Source organism: Rousettus aegyptiacus, unplaced genomic scaffold (assembly GCF_014176215.1).
Source record: "Rousettus aegyptiacus isolate mRouAeg1 unplaced genomic scaffold, mRouAeg1.p scaffold_m13_p_8, whole genome shotgun sequence".
Classification (NCBI taxonomy): domain Eukaryota; kingdom Metazoa; phylum Chordata; class Mammalia; order Chiroptera; family Pteropodidae; genus Rousettus; species Rousettus aegyptiacus.
In genome coordinates, this window is record NW_023416311.1 from 54,713,274 (window position 1) to 54,741,198 (window position 27,925).

The 27,925-nt window shown below is 36.6% G+C and overlaps 1 protein-coding gene across 1 annotated transcript in view; it reads left to right on the forward strand.

The window, feature by feature from the left end:
* The window catches only part of ELL2 (elongation factor for RNA polymerase II 2), a 67,542-nt gene extending 41,735 nt beyond the window's left edge, over nt 1–25,807 (forward strand). Inside the window, exons 4-12 of the mRNA XM_016159777.2 lie at nt 2,090–2,253; nt 8,014–8,273; nt 10,518–10,642; nt 10,803–10,890; nt 12,720–13,290; nt 16,184–16,250; nt 19,652–19,823; nt 21,794–21,838; nt 21,929–25,807. Coding sequence (XP_016015263.1) covers nt 2,090–2,253; nt 8,014–8,273; nt 10,518–10,642; nt 10,803–10,890; nt 12,720–13,290; nt 16,184–16,250; nt 19,652–19,823; nt 21,794–21,838; nt 21,929–22,045 — 1,609 coding nt within the window. The 3' untranslated portion in view covers nt 22,046–25,807. The remainder of the gene's footprint in view (nt 1–2,089; nt 2,254–8,013; nt 8,274–10,517; nt 10,643–10,802; nt 10,891–12,719; nt 13,291–16,183; nt 16,251–19,651; nt 19,824–21,793; nt 21,839–21,928) is intronic.
* The last annotated feature ends 2,118 nt before the right edge of the window (nt 25,808–27,925 follow it).

The window sequence follows — 27,925 nt, forward strand, 5'->3', positions numbered from 1 at the left end:
GCTTCCCCAAGGAGGACTTGAACCCCTTGCCCCTGAATCCAGTGGATGCTTATTCATTTCTTATTAGTCTGGATTTATTGCCAGCATCTCACATTGTTGACCACTCTGATTCTTAATGTATTCTATTCTAGTGGCTTGCATGACACACTGATTTTCTGATTTCCCTCTACCTCTTTGGCTGTGCCTTTTCAGTCGTCTGTGGTCTTCCTATTGCTTACTTTAAATATTAATATTCTTCACAGTTGATTCCCTCATTTTTTCAAAATCATCATGTTCAACAGTGAACTCATTTTCTGTCTCCCAGCCCTACCCCAGTGTCTCAATAAATGGTAGCTCCATACACCTAGTAACTTGGGCATGATCTTTAACTAACCCATCCTCCCCTCCACACACATTCTCTCCTCCTGTGGTTAAACAATAACCAAACCCTGCCAATTCTGCCTCCTCTCTGTCTTTCGAATCTGCTTACTGTTTTGCATTCACACTGCCCTACTCTGATTCAAGCCATCACTTTTGCCTATAATCCTTCAGTAGCCTCCTAAGGGCTCTCCTGCCTTCATTCTTGTATCCCCTTCCTCCCAATCTGTTCTTTATCCAGATTGATCTTTCTACAGTATAAATGAGATATTTTCTCTACCCTATTTTCAGCCTCTGTCATTCTTGGGATAAGGTCCAAAATCCATACTATGACCTCCAAAGCTCTGTGTAATGTACTTCTCATACTCTGTTCGGCCTCACCTCTAATCGTCCTTTACAACTCTCTTTGGCTTAACTGAAAAACTCTTCCTTGCTCTCCCTGGGCCTGCACAAGTTGGTTATTCCCCTAGAACACTTCTGTCCTTCCCCCTTGTCTAGTTATTCCTCTAGGTCAGCTTGGGCATCACTTCCTCCTCTAGGAAGCTTTGCCTCACCCACACATCAGGCCGAAGTACTTTCCTGGAATTCCCTTCCCTCCCCACCCCCTGGCATTTCTCATATCATGTCATAATTTCTAGTTTGCTCATCCTTGTTAGTCATTAGACAGAGAACTCAAAGGAGGAGTTACATCTATCTCAGTCTTTATCACAGCTTGCCTACCTCACACATTGCCTGGCATGCAGTCCCTGCCCAATAAATATTTATGAGATGAATGAACTGATTTTTTAAAAAGTAGTATTTGTATAGTTATTGGTAATCTTTAAAAATTTTATCAACTCTTATTAGCATCATAACAAAACTATTTCCAATTAAGTTTAGAAATAGAGTATCGGAGCTGCAATGGCATTTTCATTACTTTTATTTTCCAGTCTGTTTTAAGGCCGTAATTATTTCTTTTAAAATGCCAGTATAACTATTACTGTGATCTCCTAATATTAGCATAATATTTTGAAACAGAGCCATCTTCTGGGCCAACATTAATATTAATGATTGTGTGTAAAAGTTTATTAAGGTATTCTGCCAAAATCTCTTGTCCAGTATTTTCTTCAATATTTGCTATGTAAATAGTCCAATCCTCTTATAGAGATTTAACAAAGTGATAAATATAAATTCTACAAATGTTTAGTATCTTTGGGTTAATAATCATAAAGTAAGGTTTAATGTTTGGCAGTATTTTAGCTTTAAAATTAGTGTTCTTTAAAAATAAAAAGAATTGTGGTGAGTCTATTTCATCTAGTCAGTTCTAAAACTTGCATATTATGGTTTCACTAATAGTTAAACTTTTAACATTTCTCAGATCAATGATAGATAATTCTAAAAAATAGTTGACTGACAATGAAAGTAGAACTATATTACTCATCAGGACTCCAATCTTCACGTCAAATACTGGTGTTTTTCAAAATTTCATGGATTTGGTCTCAGAGCTCAGTTTATCCATTCAACTCACTCATTCAGCTCATTTTTTTCAATATGGAAAAAATGTGACATGAAATGAAGATGAGAAACTCAAATATTTTAAATAATATTCACACTTAAAAGTTACTAATATCAGATATTTTAGGATTGCTAAGTTATTTGGACTGCTGATTTTAGGATTAAACAATTCTCATTAGCCTTTAAAATTGTGCAAAATGAGGGACATCTCTAATAAAGCCGCCGTCTTACTTGACAGCTCTGGAGCCTCCCAGCTCAATTGCCTGGGATTTATACAAGATAAAATTACAGTGTGTGCAACAAACGACTCGTATCAGATGACACGAGAAAGAATGACCCAGGCAGAAGAGGAATCCCGCAACCGAAGCACAAAAGTTATCAAACCCGGTGGACCATATGTAGGTTTGTATAGATATCTTTCTTCTTCTCGCTGATTGGTTGGAATAATTCAAGATCGCTGTAGGTAAATATTAGTAACATTAATTTCATGAAAACAGAAAAAATTAGTTTTCAAAACATTTTGGATAACATGGTCAGAAGTCATTTGTTTTCTTCAGACTGCTGGTTAATTGAAGAACAGACTTAAACTTTTATTTTATAAATCCTGAATCCTCTGTTAGCTAATTGTTATTATTTTATAATACTGGGATCTGGTTAACTTATCTTACTGTGTGAGGTTGTAATAATGGTACCACTGTTTTCTTTGTCATTGGATGAGGTAATTTCAATGGTGGATGGTTTGGTTTTTGTTTTCCACTTTTGTAGGGTTATTTTTACAAAAAAAATATTAGTAGGATTTGAGTTGATAACCTCATTGTTGCAGCTTTTGCTTATGTTTTTAGAGAATATTTACACAATAGGAATTTTTTGTTACAAAAGTATAATGTGCTTATAGCAAAGCGTTATCAAGTCATTCCTCCTTGGTACCTCAATTGTGATATTGTTTATGGATCGTTATCCTCACCTATCCATTAATTAAAAGCCTGCCCCGACCCCATCATATCCATCAGATTGAAGGGAAGGAAGACCAGACCAGCAAGATGAGACTCTCCTTTGTGTTTAGTGACCCTAACAAGTTTAAAGAGTCGGTTCACAGTGACTGTGAACAGTAATAAAGAGAATTATCAGGAGTGAGAATGAGCTCTTAGAGGCCTTGGTCAGTTTAATAACACAAGTCACTGTATAGTAAATGATGAACGTACATTAATTTGTAAATGTAAATGCCTTTTGAAGAACCAAACCACTTAATATCTTTCCATGGTTCGGTAGAGTTCTACTTCTGCATTTTCCCATTGTCAACCCAGATACAATACATTCAGCTTTGAAAAGCTCCACTAATAAGTATTTCCTTGGAACAAAGCCAGTGCTCCTGGGACTTGGTGCTTAGCTTAGATACATTTAGTTTGGTTTAACAACAATTCATAGCTTCCCCAGATATCTTTACCCATGGGGCCCAGCTCCCTGCCCAGTAAGTTACTAGCAATGAGATTTTTCACCTATTCTTTCCTGCTGAATATGGTAGAAACTTCCAACTTCCTTTCTTTTTTTCTTTATCCTCACAAATAATTAACTTTCCTTATTAGTAGGCTAAATCTCAAATTATTTTTAAAACGTACAAGATCTGCTATGCTTAAATTTAAGTACAAACTATGAATTTTCTGTCCCTGTTGCTTTGAAAGTGTTTTTTTTCGTTGTGGTTGGTTGGTTAGTTGGTTGGTTGGTTTTTACTCTGTCTGATACCACCATTTTAAAACAGTGAGATGAGAACTGGCATGTTTGACAAAGGAATAAAAGACTCAAGCCATCAGAATGATTTTTTCCCCCCTCCCAATACAACTAACTGAAAATTCTTACCTTGATTTATTCCAAAGATTGAAAATCAGTGATGATTACTGTGCTTTTCCATTGAATGACCCTTGGGTATCCCCTGTGTTCATGTGCTTTTGTTTATTTTGATAGAGTCAGGTACAGTTCCCTTACAGCTTACACACACAGACTTCAACACCCGGAATCTTGTAGGCCATACTCTCCCTAATGGTACAGTAATTTTAGGATTTGCAGAGTTTCTTTTAGGCATTGCAGATAATTTAAATATATATATATATATTTTTTTTTGAGAGTGACCACATAAAATTTGAGGTTATCTAAGTTTTAATCTGAACCAAATTACATCTGTGCCCTTCTAAGAAGAGATGGCCACTGTCCATACACATATGTTCCCACCTCAGAGCCCTGCAGTATTCTCTGCCGTCCCAAGGGCTCTGTTTAATCTTTTCTTCTGTGCTTTGTCCTCAGTACCCCCAGCCACTCACCATTACAGCACAGTGTTTTTCTCTGGTCTTAAATCTTGTCATTAACCTCCTCAGCCTTTTATTCTCTAGGTCAAATAAACCCCAGCTCCTTTTAACTTTTCTTAATATGACTTGTATTCCAACCCTTTAATTATTTTTATTGCTCTTCTCTGGACTACCTCCAGTTCTTCACCTCAGAATTCAAAATTGGACACATTACTCTTAAGAAAAAAGTGTGATCAATTCTGAATAGAGGAGCCAAAAAATAATATCCTAAAACTTTTCAGTTCTTTTGATTTTTATTGTTCTTGTGTTACAGCATGTTTTGATTTTTTTTTTTTTTTTAACTTTATCCATTGCCAGTCCTTTATCATGTTTGGTTCCCTTTTGGTTAGCTCAGTGTATACCTTCTGGCTTTTTTCAGTTTCTCAAAACTGTATGACTCATTCAGTTCTTTAAACTAGGGTCAGTCATCCTTTAATACTAATATTATCCAACACTTACTGAGTGCTAGAGATGTACTGATTATCACTTAACATATAGTTACTCCCCTAAATCTCGCACTCCCCTGTGAGGTAGATTATGATTACCTCTCCATTTGCATATCAAGTTGTTAGTATCAGCAAATAGCAAATGATATGGGGTTGGCCTCACTAACAAGTAGTGTCACTTTCTTAAGACAATAGGAGATAGCTCTTTAGTTCATAATTGAATATGTCATATAAAATGGTACCAGAAGCTCACTATGCCAGCTTAGAGGTACCTGCATAGCAAGGTTTCTTTCAACAGTGTCAGCCTAGACAGAGGACAGTTGGGAATAGTGCTGGCCCCACTGTGGGGTTGTGCTGGCATAATGCCGGGCAAGACCTCTTAACGGTTGAATTAGGGCACAGGTCCAGCTTAAGAGAATGAAGACTCTGCTCTGAAGGGTCACCTGGCCTAGTCACCCAAGAATATGAGTTTCTACAACCCTCTTATGGGCTTTAAAAAAAAAAAAACTGTTTTGCCTGGAGAAGAGCAGGAGAGGCTTTAACCTAGAAAACATGATTATTATTTATTTAATAATATTTTCACTTCTGGTCATAGCATTTATATCAGTAATAAGCATTGCATTGTTAATATCCTTCTCTTTGTTTAAAAAAGAATCACTAATCACCACTGCTTCAAGTTTACCAGTATCTTAAGACTGCTCACTGATTTCTACCTAAATTCTGGAATCTTATTAAATTGTACATTTTTATGCATGCTAATATTTAGGTATATAAAACAATCCAACCACTCTGATCTCTCATTCTGTTCCTGATTTTCCCAACTTCTGTCTCTATCGTCCTAATTTCTAATGAGTTAGTACATGTCTGAGTGACTTTGTTAATTTCATCAAAATATTAAATTAAGAGGTATTTGAACTAGATAATACCTAAGGTTCTTTGTATCTCTAACGTTTTGTGACTTGCGTATATATGTTTTGATAGTAAACCTTTTGAAAATTGATCATAAGTGCCAAGTGGTGGAGATCGATTCCACTGTGACAGGTTATGTATTTAACCATGACAGAGTCACACACACCATCATCAAGGTCCTGCGAGTGTTTTTAAAGCCTTTGGTCAGTGTTGCCGGAGCTTCTGGTCAGGTTCCACAGAACAGAAAAACAACTACGAGAGATGGCTGCAATCCCCCCTCTCTTTGATATTTTGTTTTAACACCTTCCTTTCAGATCGTTTACTCAGAGCCATTAGATAGAAGGATAAATAATTTTACCATCTCATATTAAATAAAGAAGATAGAAGTGGACTTCTTGTTATGAAACAACAGTGTAGATATAATCCCAGATTACCTAGCCCTGTCGGACCCACTGCTACTGTTTATATATGGAGCCCAGGGAATTGATTAGCAGTCAGGTCTGGGAAGAGAATTAGGTTCTCCCATAGGCTTTATTATAAGGGCTTTTCTGAGGCACATGTAAAAAATAAAAATAAAGCTTTTCTTCTGCCTACTTTAAACCTGACATTTTTCTGCTTTACTTTTTTCTTTCGTTTTTTTCCTTTAGCATCTTGGTTCTTTAACTACTTACAGCACTAATGTTTTCTTTACCTGTAGGCTCTCTGACTTTAACCAAAAGACTCCTTCTTGGTTAACTAGGCATAAATTGATTGGGAGTCAGTGAACAAGTGATCCTTGTGTAAAACTCAGTGGCCCAATGTGGCTAGATTGTTTTTTCAGCATTTGCAATAAATGGGTTTACTCCATGACTGACTATTTAAAAGAAAAATGAGGTAAAGGTGAAATGAGTATATTAGGGGTAGGAGATTCATGGACTGATGAATGAAAGCCTAGCATTAGGCCCCAGGTACGACTGTCATAGCCTTGACCAGATTCTAAGTGCTCATCAAACATTCTACACACTCTTACGGGCAGAGTTAGCCTACCTTACTTGTCTTCCCTATGTCTACTTCATAGAGAGGTGGAGGTAAACTCAGGCGAATTTGGGGCTCTCCTGAGACTGAGGATCGGAGGTGGGTCAGATGTACAGAAAAGAGGTAGGACAGACCACAACACAAGTGGTAATACTGTTACCTTCTGTTTTCATTTTTATTTGCCCTCTTTGCTAGCTTAAATTTATTCTAAATGACCAGTCATAGTGTGTGTGAGCTTAGCTAAACACTCTCTACCCATCCCCCTTCCCAAGAGTTGGGACAGCGGTGCTCCACAGTCCCCTTGGTTTAGGGAAGGATAAGTTAAACAAGAGGGAGGGGAGTATGGAATTTATAGCCTTTCCTAAACTTCTGTGACCCTGATCCTATTTCTTTTCTTTTCTTTTCTTTTTTTTTTTTTACAAATCCCTATTAAAAGTTCAAGGAATAGTACTGTTGGTTAACAATATTGCAACTGAGAAATGGTAGCTTTGGTAGGTTTTGCATTTCTCACATTAGGAATTTCAATGTGTCTTCGGGTTCCAGAAGTAGCCACTTGCCAAACACTTGTCCATGTTAAGTCTCAGCAGAAAGTGAATTAATTATGTGAATGTCACTGGGATCGGTGTAAAGGCTACCTTTTTACCATTTTCCATTCCTCTAACTCACAGCACCACAGGGAGAGATCTTGTTTATCTGGCCCTCTGAGGTTGGTTGTTTGGTCGTTGGTTTTGTTTTTGATCTTTTTTTCTCTTGGTCAAGTCTTTTTATTTTTTTTATGGTAACATTGGTTAATAAAATCCAGTAAGTTTCAGGTGTACAATTTAGCAGTAAGGCGTGTGTGTGTGTGTGTGTGCGCGCGCGCGTGCGCAACATATATACATATATGTTGTATTGTGTTATTTTTGCTTTCTAAAATTTGTTGTGGCCTGTTGAAAAGAAATATCATTTGGGGATGCCCTTGTGGATGTTGATCCCAGATTATACCTGACTCCCCTCTTTGTGGCTTCTGAATCAGAAATTAAGGTAATGCTGCAGCTCTGCCAAAGGTGTGTTCTTAGTGGGGTGCAACAGATATTTCTCACATTCCACATGTTTGCTGTATTCACATCTGCCAAAGAAATGACATATAACATGTAGATTTAAGTTCTGTAAATAGCATAGGTGAACATTAAATACCCACAACCTTAAAATTTCTAGTCTGTTGGTATGGTGTGTCACTAAATATCATCTATGTGTAGCTAAGTGGCCAAAATACTTACTTAATACATATTTACTCCAATAAATAAATGATTTCATCAAAAAATTCCTAATTTATATTTTAGGTAATTTATTCAGTAGTCTTTATTCCTTCCAGAAATGAACAGGTACCTAACTCAGAGTTGTGGAAACTGAGGTGCTCATTATATTACTACTGTTACCCACAAATGTGTAACAGTGTCATTTCCACTGGACTTTAGGGAAAAGAGTGCAAATTCGGAAAGCGCCTCAAGCTGTTTCAGATGCAGTGCCTGAGAGGAAAAGGTCAACCCCCATGAATCCTGCAAACACTATTCGAAAGACATATAGCAGCAGCAGTGTTTCTCAGCGGCCATATAGGGACAGGGTGATTCACTTACTGGCACTGAAGGCCTACAAGAAACCTGAGCTCCTGGCTCGACTGCAGAAAGATGGTGTCAATCAAAAAGACAAAAACTCCCTTGGAGCAATTCTGCAACAGGTAAGGACAGCTGGAAAGAGTTCCTTCCACTTACCTTCTTGTTGAGAAGTTTATTTAAGAAGGCTTTATGTTGTTGTTAGTATTATTATTGAGGTAGAGAAATTTCAAGATTGTTTCGATAATGCTATGTGAAATGTAACTCTTGAATATTAAGTTAAATCATCTTGTTTTAAACATTTAGTTAAAAACTACTTGAAATGTGGTCATTTATACTAGGCTTTATTTTATTTTTATTTATTTATTTGCTTGTTTATTTATTTATTTAATTTTAGGCGAGGCAACCCTTGGTTAACCTTACAGACTGCAAGAACCTTGTCACCTTACAATCCCTTATTTTTTATTTTTTACACCTACAGCACCAGGTCTTCCAAGTACTAACCAGGCTCGACCCTGCTTAGCTTCTGAGATCAGACAGGATCAAGCTTGTTCAGGGTGGCATGGCTGTAGACTACTAGGTTTTATAAGTTAGACTTTTGAATTGTTAATAATAAAAAATAAAAAAAATTAATTTTGAGTCATTATCTTCATTTGGGTTAAATAAATTTTGCCCTGAATTTCCATAAAAGAAAAGTAAGCAAGACGTTTTTATCTGTTTTTAGTCTCAAATCACCTAAATTATTGCTATAATTTTTATTGGTTTATATAGGCGAAATTGTGTAATGTATCATAGGTCTTTGGTTGGTATAAACTAGAATATTTTTACCTACTAAATAGTTTAGAAAGTGTCTTGCCCTGCATACTCTTTTGCTGCCTTTTAGTCTGCATTTTTCTACTATTGGGTATGTTGAAATCAGTCACTTGTCTTCATTCAAGAATATGAATGTATAAAGTATTAGTTCTGATCAGTCATCTTATCATAAGCTTAAGTGTAAAAGTAGCTCATTGATTTTGTTAAAGTCAGCTGTTGTCAGACTGTAACTTTCTATCTTTTTCATACTCACCTTGGGTCATAGAGTTGATTAGCATTCAAATCCACCATAAATGGTAGTCCATCTGTTTGCTTTTTTCCTAAAGCAGTGACATTTCCAAAGTTGTTCTTAAATTTCATTATTTAAAAAAAAAAAAAAAAAACCTGCAGGTTTTCATCTGTTATTCAAAGAATAACACTTTTAAGTCTATTTTTTTAATCCTCTCTTACATTCAAAGCATGATACTAAATGCTATGAAAAAATAAAACCATAATCTCTAGTTTTTGACTATTGTTAGTACTCATAGTGCCCTGGGGTAATAGAAAATCTAAGGACCGTTGTATTTATTCCACTTTGAAAAATCTGGTTGTATCTCATGTTAATTTATTTGCAAATTTGAATTTTAAAATGAGCCTACCATTTTCTACTTTATAACAACAGTAATATTAGATTACTATTCAGCTGAGCTGTGTGAAAAGCATATTCTATCATAATATATTTGATAGTACTTTTAAAAGATACAGAAAGAAGTCAAGTTATTAAAAAGACCTTTCCAGTAGGAAATGACAGGAGGAATCTTTCTGCCAGCCTTAAAAATGAGTCTTGGTTTGGCACCTCAATCTATACATTTGTGTAAATGGATTCTAGTCCTGGACCCTCTAGGAATTGTAGTTAAGGGATAAGAAAAGATTATACTGGAAATAAACTGGCCGACTAATAACAGTAATTTAAGGGTTATTTTGGTTATTATTTCCATTTAATGGTTTTCAAGAATTTCAAGGACTTTGAAGAATTGGTTCTTCAGGAGAACTGGCAGCAACAGGGAGCAAGCTGAGCTATCCAAGAAAATGGCAGTTATCAGAATCAGTACTGTTTATGGAGATAATTTCTGTTGATTACTGAAGGGAAAATTTTTAACCTAACGTTTGTGTAGTGTTCGGTTTCTACTTAACAGAAATGACCAAGGAATTTTACTGACTCAAAAGTAGATAATAATGAATAGTAATGAAGTTGATAACATAACTGTTTTAGGATTCCTTTGACTAAAAAAATTGATTAAATCTTCCTCTACTTTTTGCCTAATGTGTGCTTATTATTTAATTAGGAATATGACAAAGGCAGTGGCCATTTAGGAAAAAATATTTAGCTATGTATATAAAGTTCTAATTTTCCCAATGTAGTTGAACAGCATTTATTGAGATCTGGCATTTGCAAAACTAGTAGTCCCTCTGAGGCCAGTCGAAAAGTTATTTTCAGTATAAATCCCAAAAGTTGCCTGTTTTAGGTTAGGAAATAGCAGAAATATCTAATGCTCTGTTTTTACACCATGTGCCAGGTAGCCAATCTGAATCCTAAGGACCTCTCATATACTTTAAAGGATTATGTTTTTAAAGAGCTTCAAAGAGACTGGCCTGGATACAGTGACATAGACAGGCGGTCATTAGAGTCAGTGCTCTCAAGGTAAGTTATTTATATTTTTCTTTAAAAATTATTCAAATAAGTAATTATTTTAGTCACAGTTATTTTAGTGTTGAGATGGGAAAAGAAAAGCAAGGGTAAGCTTTCCATCGTGAACATTTAAAAATTCTCTCCGTAACTAGAACATGTGTGTCCTTTACAGAAAACTAAATCCATCTCAGAATGCTGCCAGCACCAGCCGTTCAGAATCTCCTGTGTGTTCTAATAGAGATACTGCATCTTCTCCTCAGGTATTTTATAAAATTATATAACCATAGTCTTGAAATGGATGTAGGGGCCATCTACATCTAGTGTAGGTTCTCTGATTTGTATTGAGAGAAGTTAGGCCCACAGAAGCTCCACAGCTTGCCCACCCAGAGTCACATGCCTAGTTCATGGCAGGTCTCAGTCTAGAGTTCAGGTCTCGGCAATTCAGCCCAGAGCTCTCCTCTGCTGCCCAGCACTGTTTATCAAAGCACTCAATGTCTACCTTGCTTTTCCATCGTTAAAGTTTATATTTTGTTGTGAGATTATCTGCTTTCCCACTTGGTCACTACCTATAAGACATAGGCAGTCTCATTTACAGTCCTAGATTTTACAGAAAATTGAAGATAATTAATTTTATCTGAAACATGCCCCAGGAAAATATTCTTGAGGAAAAATACTTTTAAAATAGGGAAATAAGCAAAAAGTTCTGCCATTTTCATATATGTTTTCTTAAAGCATTTTTAAAATTAGATTCCAATCTGAATATTCAAATTAGACTTTAGCTTAGTTTCCCCCAACAGAGTCAGTTTATCCTGGAAAAAGGTGGGAAGATCCTGGATAGTATTAGAGTTTAAGCCTGACTAGTTCTCAGAGGACCTGGCCAGGCCTGAACTCTCTCAGTTTCTTGGGTCTTTGGAATTGACAGTAGGACAGACCTCTCTACCCGAGACTGCTAACAGAGTGCTCCTCTCTCTGGACTCTCTTCCCAAGGATTAGGGAGACCAGACAGATGTATGGAAAACTATAAGCATGCCCTGGGCAAAGGCCGTTCACACATCAGAAAATGTTAGCAACTCATTGTAAGGAACAGAGGAGGCACAAAATAAAAGCAATTCAGTCCTTGCATGTGCACTGTCTATAGAAGCCCTAATTTTGATGCTGACCACTATGAAGCCACTTAGAGTTCTGATCTAATTATAAATTGGGTGTCAAATCGATGGTGCTAAATCGAAAACAGAATAAATTAATGGGATTGTTAACTTATTTTCTTTCAAGCTGAAGTTGAAGCCACAGTATTTCTTTATGTTTTTCAACTGCCTAGATTTATTTTTTAATTTAAATACTATTGTAGTTGCTGGATTGGGCTAATATTAGCATGATTTAAAAATTTCCTGAAACAGTAATTCCATATCATTTTTATCTATCTATTTATTTAGACTTATTTTAAATCCAGTGAAGAGATATTTAAGGGGGGAAAAAAATGAATAGTAGTTCAACAATGACAGAGATACTTAAGAGAAATTATTCTGACAATGCTGGCTGTTCCCATCTTCAATTAGGTGATGTAATAAATGACAACCAAAATATTCATAACTGGAACATCTTTGCACATTAGAGGGGATTAAGTAAGTGTAGACTTGTTGCCTTTTACCTTCTCCTGTTAGTTCTGACAGTGAAATGGTGCAAGCTGCTTCCTCCTCTCACTTAATACAAATAGGTCAGCCATGGCCTGCAGAGGAAGGAGGCCACTTCTATTTAATACTCTCCTGAGTGGTATAATTCATATAAATTGGCGTAGTCTCTCAAAGAACTTAGGGTGGAGCTATGTGAGCAGAAAGTTTAAGTACTCCAAGAAACATATTTGCCAGATTCTGCTTTTTTTTTTTTTTTTACATTAAACATAACAATTTGTTTCATTTTTGTTTTTGTGGCTTGTTTGTTTTTGCTTAAGCTTGGAGAAAGGTTTACTACAACACCGGCGATAAACTTAAGTATGAATAAAATTACTCAGTTATGGTAACCAGTGTGATAACATCTATTGAATTTTAGAAGACACTGGCTCATATTTTTGTTTCTTTTTTTTTCCTGCCAGAAACGACTTTTAGATTCAGATTTCATTGATCCTTTAATGAATAAAAAAGCTCGAATATCTCACCTGACAAGTAGAGTGCCACCAACATTAAATGGTCATTTGAATTCCACCAGTGAAAAATCTGCTGCAGGCCTGCCGCCGCCCCCTGCAGCTGCTGCCATCCCCAGTGCTCCACCACTGCCTTCAACCCACCTGCCTGTCTCCAATCCTCCTCAGACTGTAAATTCTAACTCCAATTCCCCTAGCACTCCAGAAGGCCGGGGGACTCAAGACCTACCTGTTGACAGTTTTAGTCAAAACAGTAGTATCTATGAGGACCAGCAAGACAAATATACCTCTAGGACTTCTCTGGAAACCTTACCCCCTGGTTCAGTTCTACTAAAGTGTCCAAAGCCTATGGAAGAAAACCATTCAATGTCTCACAAAAAGTCCAAAAAGAAGTCTAAAAAACACAAGGACAAAGACCAAATAAAGAAGCATGACATTGAGATGATGGAGATAAAGGAAGAGGACCTTAAGAGAGATGAGGAAGTTGCCAAGCTGAACAGCTCCAGCCCGGATTCCAGTGAAGGTATTTTACACTTGTAAAAATCTACTACATATGTAAATGAATGGGAGGAGGGGAATGTCATAAGTGTGAAATTATGCCATTTTTAATTAGTGATGCTTTTTTATCAAATGAGCTAATTTAGTTATTAATCTAAGTATTCTGTTTTTGAGCAGATTTTACAGCAGTCATTTTTGGTCTCTTTTTAGCCAACTATTAAATATGGCTTCTGTATTTGTTAGTAAGATGGTGATATTTGAAAATGACCCTGTCATCCTCCAGAGACCCCATTTAGAAGTGGGCTTCATTGCTCTTTTCCAAAACTGTCATGGTATTGTACAATCTCAACATTACATGCCATTCTTGAACTGATTTGGCCAGACATACAATTAGCAATAAAAATATTTATTTCCTTCTTTGCCAAAGAAACAGGGTCACCCTTGCTTTAATTAATATTAGCATGGGGGAAATGTTAAAATCTTTATAAAGCAAGCAAGGTAAAATTACATTTATAGAGCCATAACATCATCTTCATTCAGAGTAAAAGCAATCTGTCTTGTGCAAGACTTCTGGCGATTAGCTCAATAGATCTTAAGAACTTTATTTTGAGAACACTATAGTAAATTAATGTCATTTGTTATTAATAAAATCAATCATTTCAAGCTTTTGGATGTTTTCAAAGCCAAATATCTAGAGTCTCAAAGAAACTTAAAATAATATTTTGCCTCTAAGGAAAAGTTAACCTTACTTACCTGAGGTATAGTGATTTTTTAAACCTGATGACAGAATTAGATATTTCTTATTAAAAAAAAAAACAGAGTTGTCATCTAAAACTTAATGTCTTACCTGCCAGCACATAGGAGATTCAAGCCCATCATTTAGCATTGCTGCCAATTTTAAACCCAGCATAACTAAGGCAAAATTCCCCAGGAAAATACAACTTAAGAAAAGTTACTTTAATGAATAGAGTTTAAGGATTGTAGTCTTTCTGTAATTTGTTCATAATACTCAAAGTCTGCAATCCTTATATTTAACTGACCATTTTTAACATAAGAAAACGCTTCGATTGTAGAATAGTATGATATAGTGCCTTTATTGACCCGGATTGAGTATATTGAATGTCAAAGCATATCTGTTGAAACATTTAGATCAGTATTATACTATATAGTGGCCTAAGAGATAGGTGTAAGCTTTTTCTCTCGAACACTATCGCACTTGAATTTGTGAGATCAGGAAAAGGCAAGTGGTAATAAAACCGGTAGATGCCGATCCTGAGTCAGAGGCTCATTCTGGGAGGACTGTATCCTAGTATATTGAGATCTTTTCAGAGTTGGAGGCCTAGTCTCTGAATCCTTCGATGAAGATATAGTACCTTTCAAAGACAATTGAGATTATTATAAACTGAAGATTGATCCAGACCCAAATTCCTTTTTATCCGTTGGAACTTATCTCTTGTCTGTGGCAAAGAAGCTAGGTGATATAGACTTGATGCCTTTTCCTTTAAGACTCAGCCTGTTGTAAAAACAAGCTTTTACCAAAACTTGGAACAAATATACAGTACCCCCACCCCTGCCATCCACAGTTTTGCTTTCCGTGGTTTCAGTTACCCTCGGTCAGCCGCAGTCTGAAAATAAACAACTCATAAGTTTTAAATTCCATACTGTTCTGAGTAGCGTGATGAAATCTCATACTGTACCACTCTGTACCACCCAGGATGTGAATTACCTCTTTGTCCAGCGTCACCACCCTGTGTATGCTACCTGCCTGTCACTTAGTAGCCGTCTTGGTTATCAGATCAACTGTCTCGCTAACGCAGCACTTGTGTTCAAATAACCCTTATATTACTTGCACAATAATAGTGACGTAGGCAATTCAGATATGCCAAAGAGAAGCCATAAAGTGTGTCTATGTGTAGGAGAAAATGTAGTATATATAGGGTTTGGAACTATTGGTGGTTTCAGGCATCCACCGAAGGTCTTGGAATGTATTGCCTCTTGGATAAGGGAGGACTACTGTGTGTATATGTGTATGTACACAAACAATATGAACAGTAAGTCCACAGAGTCTACATAATGTGTTTAATATGCTTCATTCTTTAAAATATTAAACCAAAAAAATTATCAGATATTCACTTTTGTTTTACATTAAACATGTGTGTTTTGCCAGCAGACCAGCGGTAGGGTTTGAGTTATTACTTTAATTCTACTTTGAATGACAAAAAATTACCCTGGTAAAAAGTCTAAACATACCCTCCAGAAATGGTGCATTCAAACAAATGGAATACGGAGGGATTTTGTACACTTTCACAGCTTAGTCCTGAATGGCTAACGCTTTATTTCCTTTTATAAACAAATCTGTTAGAGAGTAGAGGAGTATAAATCATCACTCAGTAATAACTTATTTTAAATTACTTTAAACTGATGGGAAAACTTTCCACCCAATTCCACTGTCTGCATACAAAAAGGGTACTGGTAAAAATACAGTGACCAAAACAGTCTGCTACCTGACTTTGTTTCATCTGCCTCTTTTGAATCCTATGAAAAGCAGATGTTGATGTAAAATTTGTATCTCCTATTGTCTGGCTGCATCTGCCACCACAATCTTTGAATTGCTGGGCAGATGCCACAACTGTTGTTGAAAGAATAGAAGATTGACCTTGGGTTAAGATGGAATTCCTTTATTGTGCAGACACTGCAGTAGCCAGGGTGCTTTCAATGCCTGGCGTGGTTCTGCTGGCGCTGGTCATAGGGCCTCTATTGTTCGTGTTCAATTGTATTCCTTGCTCACTGTTGCTTATTGAGATGGAAGAATAGAATTTGAGGAAAAGTGTTCCAGATGTTTCTGATCTATTTTAGAATTATAGGCATTTTATTACCATACTCTTTGGTGAACACTTGAATTTTTTTTTTCTTCATAGGAGTTAAAGAGGGTTGTCCTGCCTCCACAGAGCCTTCTTCAACAATTGAACTCCCAGATTATTTGATGTAAGTTCACATGTCTGCCAATGAGAGAGAACTGTTTAATTTTAGAAAATTTGCAAATTCTTTTTCCCATAATTTGCAAATCAGAAAAGTAAGAAGTTCCAGAAATAGAGTCCCGGAGCCACCCCTGCAATTGAAAGGCTGCCATTAAGACTGCTTGTCCCAAATCTACCCGTGTCGGCCTGAGCAGGTTGTGCCTCCCCCTGCTCTGAGCTCTGCTTGGTGGCCTGTAAGTATAGAGAAGCCTATCCTTTGTTCTGGGGCCAGGCTAAGCATTCGATTATGGAAGATTTCAAGGATCTGACTTTTCAAAACTGAGAGTCTGTCAATGCACAGTCATTCCCTGTGCATATTACTGATAAAGTATGTAAATCTCTGCAGTTAATACAAGTAAAGATAGGTTGATTTTTATTTAAATAAAGCTCTGCCATCAAATTAATTTTAAGAGGAGAGACTATTAAAATTTGATCATTTCACTTTATATGGGTAATATATAATGTTTTTCTCATTATGACAAGTCGCTGAGCTGCGGACATTTTTGTAACTGGTTATCACAGAAATTATAACTTAGACACATAATTCTAGCTTTTTTACAGACTCAAAGGCTTCTATAAGAAGAAAATAATTAAGTTGCAAAAGCCTGGAAAAAATGGAGAGTGAAAGAACAAACAGATCTGACTGTCGATAGCTTTAAAAATGAACAAATGTGCAAAATAGCTTGAATGTAGAATGGACAATGGAATCTGGGTTGTATAAACATTTTTTTCTGTATTTAGTAGCATCTCAGGATGGACAAAGTTAAACTGTACTATTTAGCTCTCCATGTCCTATGAAATGCTCATTTCCAGAGGAAAGAACATTCTATACTTAAAATGTGTTACTTTTGCTTAACAGTAGTGTGAAAGCTATACTTATTGGGGGATGATGCAGCATGAAACCATAATGCTGGTTTTTATCTCTCAACTAAAAGGAACTCAAGAAACCATGCTGAGTATCCTCATCTGAGGTAGTGTACAGTTTTTAGAGTCGTGTGGGGGAGCTTTGAAAAGCAGCCACCACCACCAAGTTGGCCCAGGAAGGGGTGGTTGGGGACAGCACCTGTCTCCACAGATGAGGGTGTTCACCTCTCCAACTGCAAACCCACTTCTTTCCGCCCCCCTCAAATAACAGCCTCAGTACTGTGCTTTCATTCTCTTGGGACAGATTTTGAATTCTATTTTTTTTTTTTGTCATAGTGAGTATACTGGTATATGACAGATCATGTGGGGAGACTGAAAAATAATTCTAACCTTTTCCTCATGGATTCAGTCTGTGTTTTGTCAACTTTAGTCAGTAAATTCTACATTTAAAAATTTTTTAACTTACCAATCTAAGGATGGTTGCTGCATCTGCCTCAGTGTATTTCTGTATATTTGTCATGTTTCTAGCTCTTTTAAAAATCACAAAAGTATATAACCTATGTGATTGTTTTCTTAATTTACTTAAGTAAAAGCAATTTATTTTAACCAAAAACTAAATCTTATATACAGAAAATTTTCTAAATATGGTGAGAAAGCATGAATTTTCAGAAATATCACCCAAAATATAAAACTTAAGCTACTTCATTAGAAACCAAAAGATCATACCATAAAACCTTAATGATTAGCCTCCGAATAATTTTTACTTAACCACAATATTTCTAATTTTTATATAATAAGAATACTTCTGCCACTTGTGGTTGTGAATTATCCACTGTTTTAAAATTTTATTCCATCACTGCATTAAGAGTCAACTGTAAAACTCGTAATTTTTGTTTAAAATAGTGAAATGCTTTTCATTAAAATGCCAGTATAATCAAGTAATCTTCTATACTAGCAACACAACTGTTAGCCAGTTTGTTATTTGTCGTAAAGAATTTATTAAATGAAATGCAAATACTAAGGGTGTGGTTTTGAGAAAGCAGGGTAGATATTTTGTGTAACAAATTGAACCTGAGTTTTAGGTCCATTTAGACATTTCGCTTACATATACTGATCCCTAGGAATCTCTTTGCTCCCCACTGAGCTCCCTCTGGCTTGCAGTCAGGACAGCCCACTGCTTGCTTGGCTGGCTGGCGGTGTTCCTTTTACAGCAAAGACACCAGCAGGGCAGCTTTAAATCAGCATACGACCGTTATATCCATTACACTTGGAAAATTAAACCTCCACACTGTCTAACTCAGCATGAATAAAAATATTAATGAGGACATTAAGGTTCCTCACTGCATCATTTTACTCATATTTCCAACTAGGCATCTGTGCTATTGCATTTTAAGTAAAACCAGTAAGATTATCTAAAACCGTTTTTGGAGAGCACTGAACTGCATAATGTTGTGTAACCCCTGGGGGCATTCTGAAGCTTCTGTCACCTGCCTTAAATTGCTTTGAAATCTCAATTTTTATCTCAGAAAAGTCAAGGGAATTTTGCATTCCATGACAGAAGCACAGAGTACAAAGACCCAGACCAGACCCCGATGTGGTCTCAGTTCTCAGATCCAAAAACAAATATTAACTTGTTTTAATATTAAAGTGATATTTTAATTTACTTAACACTGAATAAACTGACACTCTGGGGACACTCTTCACAGGTCCCTAGAAGTATTCAATTCACACTACAAAGTAAAATGGATTTGTGGCACTTTTCTGAAGAATGTAAATTAAATTAATAGTATAACACTGCCTCTCTGTATGCATAGTATGACATTTAAATGTTTGAAAAGAACTAAAAAAAAATACTTTTTTTTTCCTGGTCTCTCATTTTAAAAACATGATAAATAATCCCCCCTTTGTATTTTGTGTATTTGCCTAGTCAAAAATGGGAGGAAATTAACAGAGGAAACAAGTCTGGGGCACCTTGACGGCATCAGGTGTGAAAGGCCAAAAGACAGATTTGCTTTCATAAAGCAGCAGGTCTAGAGAGAGCTTTGACTTCAGCACTAAGTGATGATGTGACATTTTCCTGGTTTCAGTTACCCATCAAGGCGAGTCCTTTTGTCTTCATGTGACTCATAATAGAGGGGTTGGTTTCTGCTGCTAGTGCGGTAGTGAATAATTTGGAGAAGAGAAAGGTTTAGGAAGCTATGTCTATGAGTATTGTTTTCTTTTTTCTTTTTACATGATTTCACTTTAATTCCACTTTAATTCTACATTTTTTTTCTTTTTTTTTTTTTTTAATTCACTCCTTCATTGAAGCTTTTAAGCTCTTCTGTAGCCTAATTTCACCTGGAAGTTCTTCGAAGTGGTGATATGGCAGCAAACGGTGACAAAGCAACATTCAATCTAGAGAAACATATCGTTTCTAAAGATTTTGTTTAAGTTTGGAATTTGTTCATTTTGTTTACTCTGTAGCTACTCTCAATTTATCTTTTACCTTTTTTTTCTTATTAGAAAATATATTGCTATTGTCTCCTATGAGCAACGTCAGAATTACAAGGATGACTTCAATGCGGAGTACGATGAGTACCGGGCCTTGCACGCCAGAATGGAGACTGTAGCTAGGAGGTTTATCAAACTGGATGCGCAACGAAAGCGCCTTTCTCCAGGCTCAAAAGAGTATCAGGTAAATGCATCTGTTCCTAAGTGGACTGAGTTTTCATATTTTTCTTTCATTCTTTCTCTGCCCTGTCCATCCCCAGGCATCCTATTAGCCTTCAGAGAAAGACTGCTCGCTGACCAGCTTCTCTCCAGCTTTGGCTTTCATTTAAAATTAACCAGAAAACTGAATATTTTGAAATAGTTCCTGAAAATAAGTAAACACAATGAACCTGCATTTCTTCCAGTGGGAAAAATAACTTTTTATATAACATGTATAAAATGCATAATATATACTTATATTTACTATCATATATGGTGTACTGAGAAAAATACCAAACACAGCTAAATAGGAAAAAGAAGTTAGACTTGGGATTCATTGAAATACTTGATTACATTGCCAGCTCAACTCAGACTACAGCTCCTAGATCGGGTGCTGTTTCCCAAAATTACTATTTCAAGTAAATATTTCAATTAACTTTTTTAAACCTAAATTGGGCATAGAATAGGCAAGATATAGACATAGAATATAAAGGGAGCTTAATACCGTAGAGTTTTGGGGTTTAAGTGAAGAAAAGCTTGGTGCTTCTAGCTTCCAGAGATTGACATTTTTGTTAACAGGTATTGATCTGTTTTCACTTCTCAACTTTAAGTGGTAATATTTCTACAGCTAACCAAGAGCAGTAGACTCCTGACGGATTGTTCTCATAGTTCTTAGCAAAGGGTTAATATAGATGTTTCTCTCTTCTTGTAAGCCAGATAACTTTGTCGTACTTCACAGGCATAGGTGGTGCCCTCACCCCAGCCCACTGCCATTGTTCTGACAGGAACCTACGTGAGAATGGATGGGTTTTCCCACTATGGGCAAATCTCTATGCCCTAGAGATTTATTGTGTCTCCTGTTAGTGGGCCTTTATTTCTTAAAGTGCTTAGAATTTTAGAAGATTTTGCCAGAAGTTGGTCTTTGAGGAGGGGAGGGGGCAGGAAGTCAGTGATATGGTAGTTTTACCAGCATGCCATGATTATATTTAAAATGTAATTCCAATGATTTCTTAGTGGTTAGGAGTAGGATCAAGAGCCAGAACGCCTGGGTTTGAGTCCCAGCTCTGCTACCATTTAATACGTAGGTGACCTTGGGAAAGTTACTTAATTTTCCTCAAAATCCTCAAAATCCCTATCCATAAAATAAGGTGATTATAGAGTTGTGCAGAATAAATGTAAGCATGCGAAAACTACTTAGATCCATCATACATCAAGTTATATGGTACAGAAGGATTAGCTGTTTTCCCCAGCCACCCAATTTCCCTCCCCAGAGGGAATCGGTAGTATTGGTTTTCAGTGTATTCTTTCAGAGATACATGTGTGTGTTTATTTAAGATGTATATATACACAAACAAATTCACATAAATCTAAGATGTCATCAATTATAAGATGCACCATTGTCTTATTTCCAGTAAGTTAAACTATATTAATTTTTATCTGATTTCATTAAAATGAGAAGAAATGTGCCTCTCAGAAGTAATGAAATTCTTAGAATATAATGTTCTGTCTCCCTCCTTTAATATCAAACTTCACTTTGCTTTTTTTTTTTTTTTTTGCTATAAACAACATAATGCATCTTAGAGAATTGTTTTATATAAGTATGTAAACACTCCCCCCTTTTTTAATGGCCTCTTAGTATTCCTTTGTATGGATGGATTAATGGGCACTTAGATATTTTTCACTGTCTTTTGCTTTACAAACAGTGCTCCAGCCAGTAACCTTCTACACAGTCATTTTACTCAGGCACAAGTATATCTGAAAAGAAAAGTTTAAGTGCTGAGTCAGTTTTGCATTTGCTATTTTGATAGCAGTTGCCAAATTGCCTTTTTAAAAAATTATACCAATTTATATTCCCATCATCAGTATTTTCCCACGCCCTTGCCAAATGTGTCTTAGCTGTTTATACTGGGGGGAAAAAAAAAGTTCCATTCTGATTTCTAACTTTTAATTTTGTAGAATGTTCATGAAGAAGTCTTACAAGAATATCAGAAGATCAAGCAGGTAGGTATCATCACTGTTGGTTTTCTGACCTGTAGTTGGGAAGTGCTGCATATTTGCAACCTGATTCCTCACTGTTTTTTTCATCCGCAGTCTAGTCCCAATTACCATGAAGAAAAATACAGATGCGAGTATCTTCATAACAAGCTGGCTCACATCAAAAGACTAATAGGTGAATTTGACCAACAGCAAGCCGAGTCATGGAACTGAGTCATGGCACTAGAGTTCTGCTTAGACAAGAAGATGTGAATAAACTTAATCTTATTTATTTAAATTTCCAAATGAGTTTCTCTGAGAGTCTAAAAAATATGAAACTTTGCCTGTTGAAAGTTTCAGTATTTGTAAACTTGAGTTACCTTTTTTTTTCCATTTTACTTTGCTTCCTTGCATTTTTGAAGCTGCTTTTTTCTGGTCCTTTTTTTTCCCCCTTCAAGACTTGTGTTTGTCATTAGAAGTAATTTTTTAGATATTGGGGATCCAGTATCCACAATTCAAGGTATGCGTGTTTAAAAAAAAAAAAAAAACAGTAATGTGCAAGTCGAAATGCTTTTGGATAAACGTAAGCCTATTTTCTGACCTTTCTTAATGCGAACTCTTTGCCTTAAATGGTAGAATATTTAGAAATTTGCACAAAATATAAAAATAAAACATTGTTTTGGAGGGTTAAGAAATCTAGAAAGATGTATGAGTATGTGTATGTGTACAGCTACACATACACATATATATATACAGGCTGACTTGATCTAGAACAGTAAATCCGCCCTGCCAGTTAACCCCCCATTGCAATGGTTGCCTTAAGGTGTTTGCTAGTTGTGTACATAGTGTGGTTAATTGTTAGCTACACTGCTTCCCACTTGATTCGAGTAATGGGAAGCATACTGTGGCCTACCAGCGTCTGAAAGCGTGTGCGCAACCTGTATGTGTGCAGAGGTGGTGTGGATGTGAGCGTGCATGAAGGAAAAAAGCTGCTACTTTCAGTAGGCCAAACGCTCAGGTTAAACAACTGACGAGTGTTACTGTAGGTTTTTTTTTTTTTCTGTCAAATTGCTACTTCTATTGTGGAAGACAAAAGCATTTCCATTTCAACAGTTGGTCAGCTTTATTGTTGGGCAAAATTGATATGTTATGAAAATGAAACAGATCTATAGTTTTGGGGTAAAATTATAAAATTAAATGTGTAGGTAACCTATTTATATACTACTATAAAGTATTTTTTGAAGAGAGATATGCAAAGAAACTATTACCTACATGAAATGTATATTTAAAGATTTTTTTTCATCCTGGGTGCCAGGAATATAAAAAAGAGCGGATATATTTACCATAACATACTGTGATTCATCAAACAGCACAAACTTTCATTTCATGGAGTTTATCTGTTGACGTTGATTTAAACTATCACTTGTTTTATTGTGGGAACATAAGTTATGTCAAAAATATAAGGATTTTGAACTAATGTTGATTCAAGTTGTGTTGTCTTATTGTATTGTCTTTTCAAAGTGCTGCCAGTTAAAAAGGGAAGCATTATGTTTACAAATCTGTTTTGAAATGTTTGCCAAAATTTTGGTAGTATCTTTAATAAAAATGTTTGTCTCCAGCATCCAAACAAATAAATAACCTTTGTTGTGTATCGCTATAAACCAGAAAATGTTAGTATCTAGAAAACCTGAGATAGCATGTAGATGAACTTTTCTCTATGGAGTTCTTCTAAAACACTAACTGGAAAGATTGGATAATATCGTAAACGTATACAAAAGTATACAGACTATACAAAGACTGAAACAAGGCCCTGTGCACTATAACTCTAGAACATTACTGCGGAAATCTCTGTAGCATGGACCTCCTTAGGGAATTCTATTTCTTTTAACATCGAAATCCCTGGTGCTCTTCCTTTTACCTCAGAATTGGTACAATCATTAAATATTCATTGATTTCAAACTTTCTGTAGAAAAAAGATAGGAAACTTAATTGGGGCTAAATTTGGACCTCATGTTACTATGGTGGAAGCTGCTGAGGGATTTGTCTGTAGGTAATGACCTCACTGGTGTCATTTCTTGGACATCTCAGCCTTTTAATCAAAGATTGTGTGCTGCTATTTGCTCTGAATGGTATATCTCAAAAGAAAGGTGCTTGGACCACTAACATCACCAAGTAGAATCTCCGGGAATAGGTATCCACATTTTCATAAGTATCCTCCAGGTGACTTTTGCCAGCTAAAGTGGAAGAACCATTGGATTGGATGCAGTGCTAAACTTTAGGTCTCTAATTCTCAGAGTCTTGAACTGAAGTCCAACTATTGGCTTTTTTTTTTTTTTTTTTTTTTTAAGATCATCCCTATCGCAGGTACAAATCACTTCCCTTCTATATGATGTGAGTCAGGCACTCTCTGTTGTTTCACTGCCACCTCTTATTTCAGGACTTGTTTACAAACAAGCCTTCCAGTTGTTTGTTAGCCCTTGGAGCGCCTACCCATCTACATCAGCATATCTTCCGGTTTACAAATTGGGTAATAATAGAAGCTGGAGATGCTTTACAAAAATCCAGCATTGCATACCCATTGACTTGACCACCAATCTATAAAAGCCTTAATTTAGGTGTCTGTTGTGTACATTGGGCAGATCCTTACAAAATGTATATCTGTCTATCAAATCATTTGCAAACCTGAGAGTTGTAAATCTCTGAGACTATTACCTGAGGCTGCATCTCTTTTGAAGATGGTATAAGCCTATTAAAATATTTATGATTATTCTTCATCCTCTATTGCTAGATTTTTAAACACTCTCAAATAATTGCTGCAAGAATGGGTGGCCACTTAGTTACTCTGGTTGAAGAATTTAGTTTTTTTGAGAGAAACCATGTAAAATAGCATTGTCAAGATAAGAGAATGAGTTATGTTATATTCATATCACATTTCATTTAAAGTAATTTGAAACACTCTTGAAGATTTTTACCAACACTCAAAAATTAACTCTAGTTTGAATGAGCAGCTTAATTTAATACAAATCAAAAAGAACATTAACTAGATATGGTTTTGTTTTTTATGTGGGGATTTCATTTCCTATCTTGTTGGTTTTTATTTCTCTTAGAATACTTTAGAGTGTTAACTTTCAACTCAGCGATAGATGTTCAGTACTGGCTGTCTCAAAAGTAATTGGTGTGGTCAGTTTATATCATTGTTCCATGCATTGGTTATAAAATTTCCGTATTAATTTTCTTTCATCTCTGATCTTTTAACCATTAGCGGAGTTTTCTTTTCCATTAAGTATTTCACCTTATTATGTAAAACAAATGCATATTTGCATGTTGGAAGCAAGATGTTGAAATGAGGTTTAGACACAAATGGTCCATTGGTTCAGACACACTGCTGGGTTGCCGTATGCCTTTCATCACTTCCTTCTTTGCTTCAGGGACTTGGCCAAAACTCTTTAGCCAGTCCATTGTCTTTCTGGCAGTGTGAGTATTGATTGAGTCATGTATGCTTGGTATATGCCTTTACTACTTTTAAAGTTCTTACAGTTTATTACTTGCCTAAGTATTACTAAATCCTTTTCTTATGTGTACAGATGGGGGGGGGGATTTATAGCCAGCATTTTGAGAGGAAACTTTTGGAAAAGGATATTAACTGAAACTACTAAATGAAGGCAACAGAAGATGTTATCCATGCTCTTTGTAATCTGAAAACTGAACAAGGCTGTGAGGCTCATTTCAAAATATTTTGAAGTGTTACAATTATATATATATATATATATCTATGTTGTTTCTCAGTTGTTCCAACCAAACCATGTTAGGACTCTCGAAGGTAAAATGTCACAGGGACTCTTCAGTTGTTACTGAGCTCAGCAACTGTGGCGGCCCCTGTTGTTCTACACCAATTTCAGTTCAATAAAAATGTTAACTTTGCAATTCTGGTACTTGTTTTTCCTTTGTCTCATTTCAAAGCCCTCGACTTTGTCTTAAAAAAAAAAAAAAAAAAAAGAAGGAACACCCACCCCACAACAAAGTGCTCTCTGTGCCCTCATGTAAATGATCTTCCTGGGACAGAACTAGTACTTCTTGGTGACTCTGGGATGTGGGAGCAGCACATCTGCTCCAGGACATGCTGCTGGCAGCAATATCCACTTGGGAAACAATGATAATGGCATTTATTGAGGGTTTTCTGTGGGTTACACACTTCGCATGCATTGTCCTGTTTCTCCTCACCACAACCCTGTTATACCCATTTTACAGGTGAGTAAGCTGAGGCTTAGAGAAGTTAAGAAACTTGCCCATGGCACAGCTGGTTTAAGTGGTAGAGCCTAGAAAGCCTGAACTCCGTGTCTGTTCTTAACCACTTTTCCATACTGCCCCTTATATATTGGTTCCTCTTTGGGGTTAGAATAATTTTCACAAAATGACAATTCTACTAATACCACACAGGCCAGATGAACTCTCTTGATTCAAAGGAGACTGGAACGTGGGGTTTGGAGGTGATGTCTAGTGGGTTATTCTCAGTGAGATGTTTTTATCAGAAGTGATAGCTAAATTTGAAGGAAGGCCAAAATACTTTTTGAGAAAATGTGTTTTTTTTCTTTTTGAATGTGTGCAGTCTTAATGGGCTATTTGAAAGATATTGGGCCAGTGCAAGTAGAGAGAGGAGGCTGAGTACAGCCTCGTAATCACAGTTTTCATATGAAAAAAAGGCTGTCTCAGTATCCTTTCTGAATTAGATGTAAGGACATTCTCCTAGCTGAATCCTCAACCTTCCAGTTTCTACAAGTTTTCTGAAGGAGTAATGGAAGAAGAAGGGAAGAAAGCCTCAATTAAACATTGGTATTAAAAATGTTTAGTGCCCACAGTGTTTAGGGTTACGAGGAGTCTCAAAGATGAATAAGGTTCCTAATGTGGCAGTAGCTCTCAGCTCCCTCCCTCCTCCCTTGTCCCCCTCCCACCAGACATTTAACCTTGTGTTTGTCTTTTAACTTCTTTCCTCAGCTGCAGAATGAAAATATGCCTTCTTACTGGGTATGGAAGAGGCTTAATTATTGTTTATAAAGCGCTTGGGAGTTCCATGAAAAGCAGCTATCTAAATTACAGATTATCTGCTGCATGCAATAGGGAGAGTGCTGGAGCATTATTTTCCAGGTGAGAATGGGTCTGTTTTGACTGATTGCAAAGGGGACAAAGGCAGAGAGAGGCTTGAGGTTTCCAGGTGGAGTGTCTGGGGTTTGTTTTAATGCTAGGCCTTCATGTACCTGCTCCATTGGTTTCAGCTTTCTGCAGGAGCTAGCAGTGGCAATAGGTGGCTCTGATATTTTATGATTGCTTAATTCTCAGGTTGGGGTCAGATGATTCTGTTGTGTGTGATGGTGGAGTTGTATCATTTAGAACTCCTGTCTGCTTAATTTAACTAGCCAGCCAGGCTGGTTTGTCTTACTTGGTACAATGTGAGCATTTGTAGATGGACGATAATTCCATATCTGGGTCAATGAAATGTAGAATCCTAAAGATGAGCTCACATAATTAGCCATCATGTATGAGTTCTAAAGCTGGGGCTTCTAGAGGAATGGCCTTTCTACAATTTGTGGATTCCAGGGGCCTTACAGAACTCCGCTGTGGTCTGGATAGGCAGCATGATCTACCTTGCCAGTCTCATCTCCTGCTACACCACTCTCTGCACACCAATCACACCCTGCCTCAGGTTCTCCAATAACCCCTGCTCCTCCTATCCCAAGGCCTTGCTTAGCACTTGCTGTCCCTTCTGCACCATCAGCTCTCCCCTCTGCCCCTTTCTCACTTAGCTAAGTCCTCCTTACCCTTAAGATCTCTGTTCGAACATCACTTCCTCCAGAAAGACTTCCCTAACCCCTCAGACTAACTCAGGTCACCCTGGTGTATGCTCTCATGCTATGCTGCTTTGTGCCACTGAACACAATTATAACAATGCTGAGTGCATTGTGACTAACGGAATAAGTTCTATGGAAGTAGAGACTCTTGTTCACTAGGGTGTCCCCAGCTCCTTGCCCATTGCCTGGTATACAGAAGGTACTCAATAATTATTTATCGAAAGAATGAACAAAGCAGATAATTCATGTCATATTTAAAATTCACATGGCC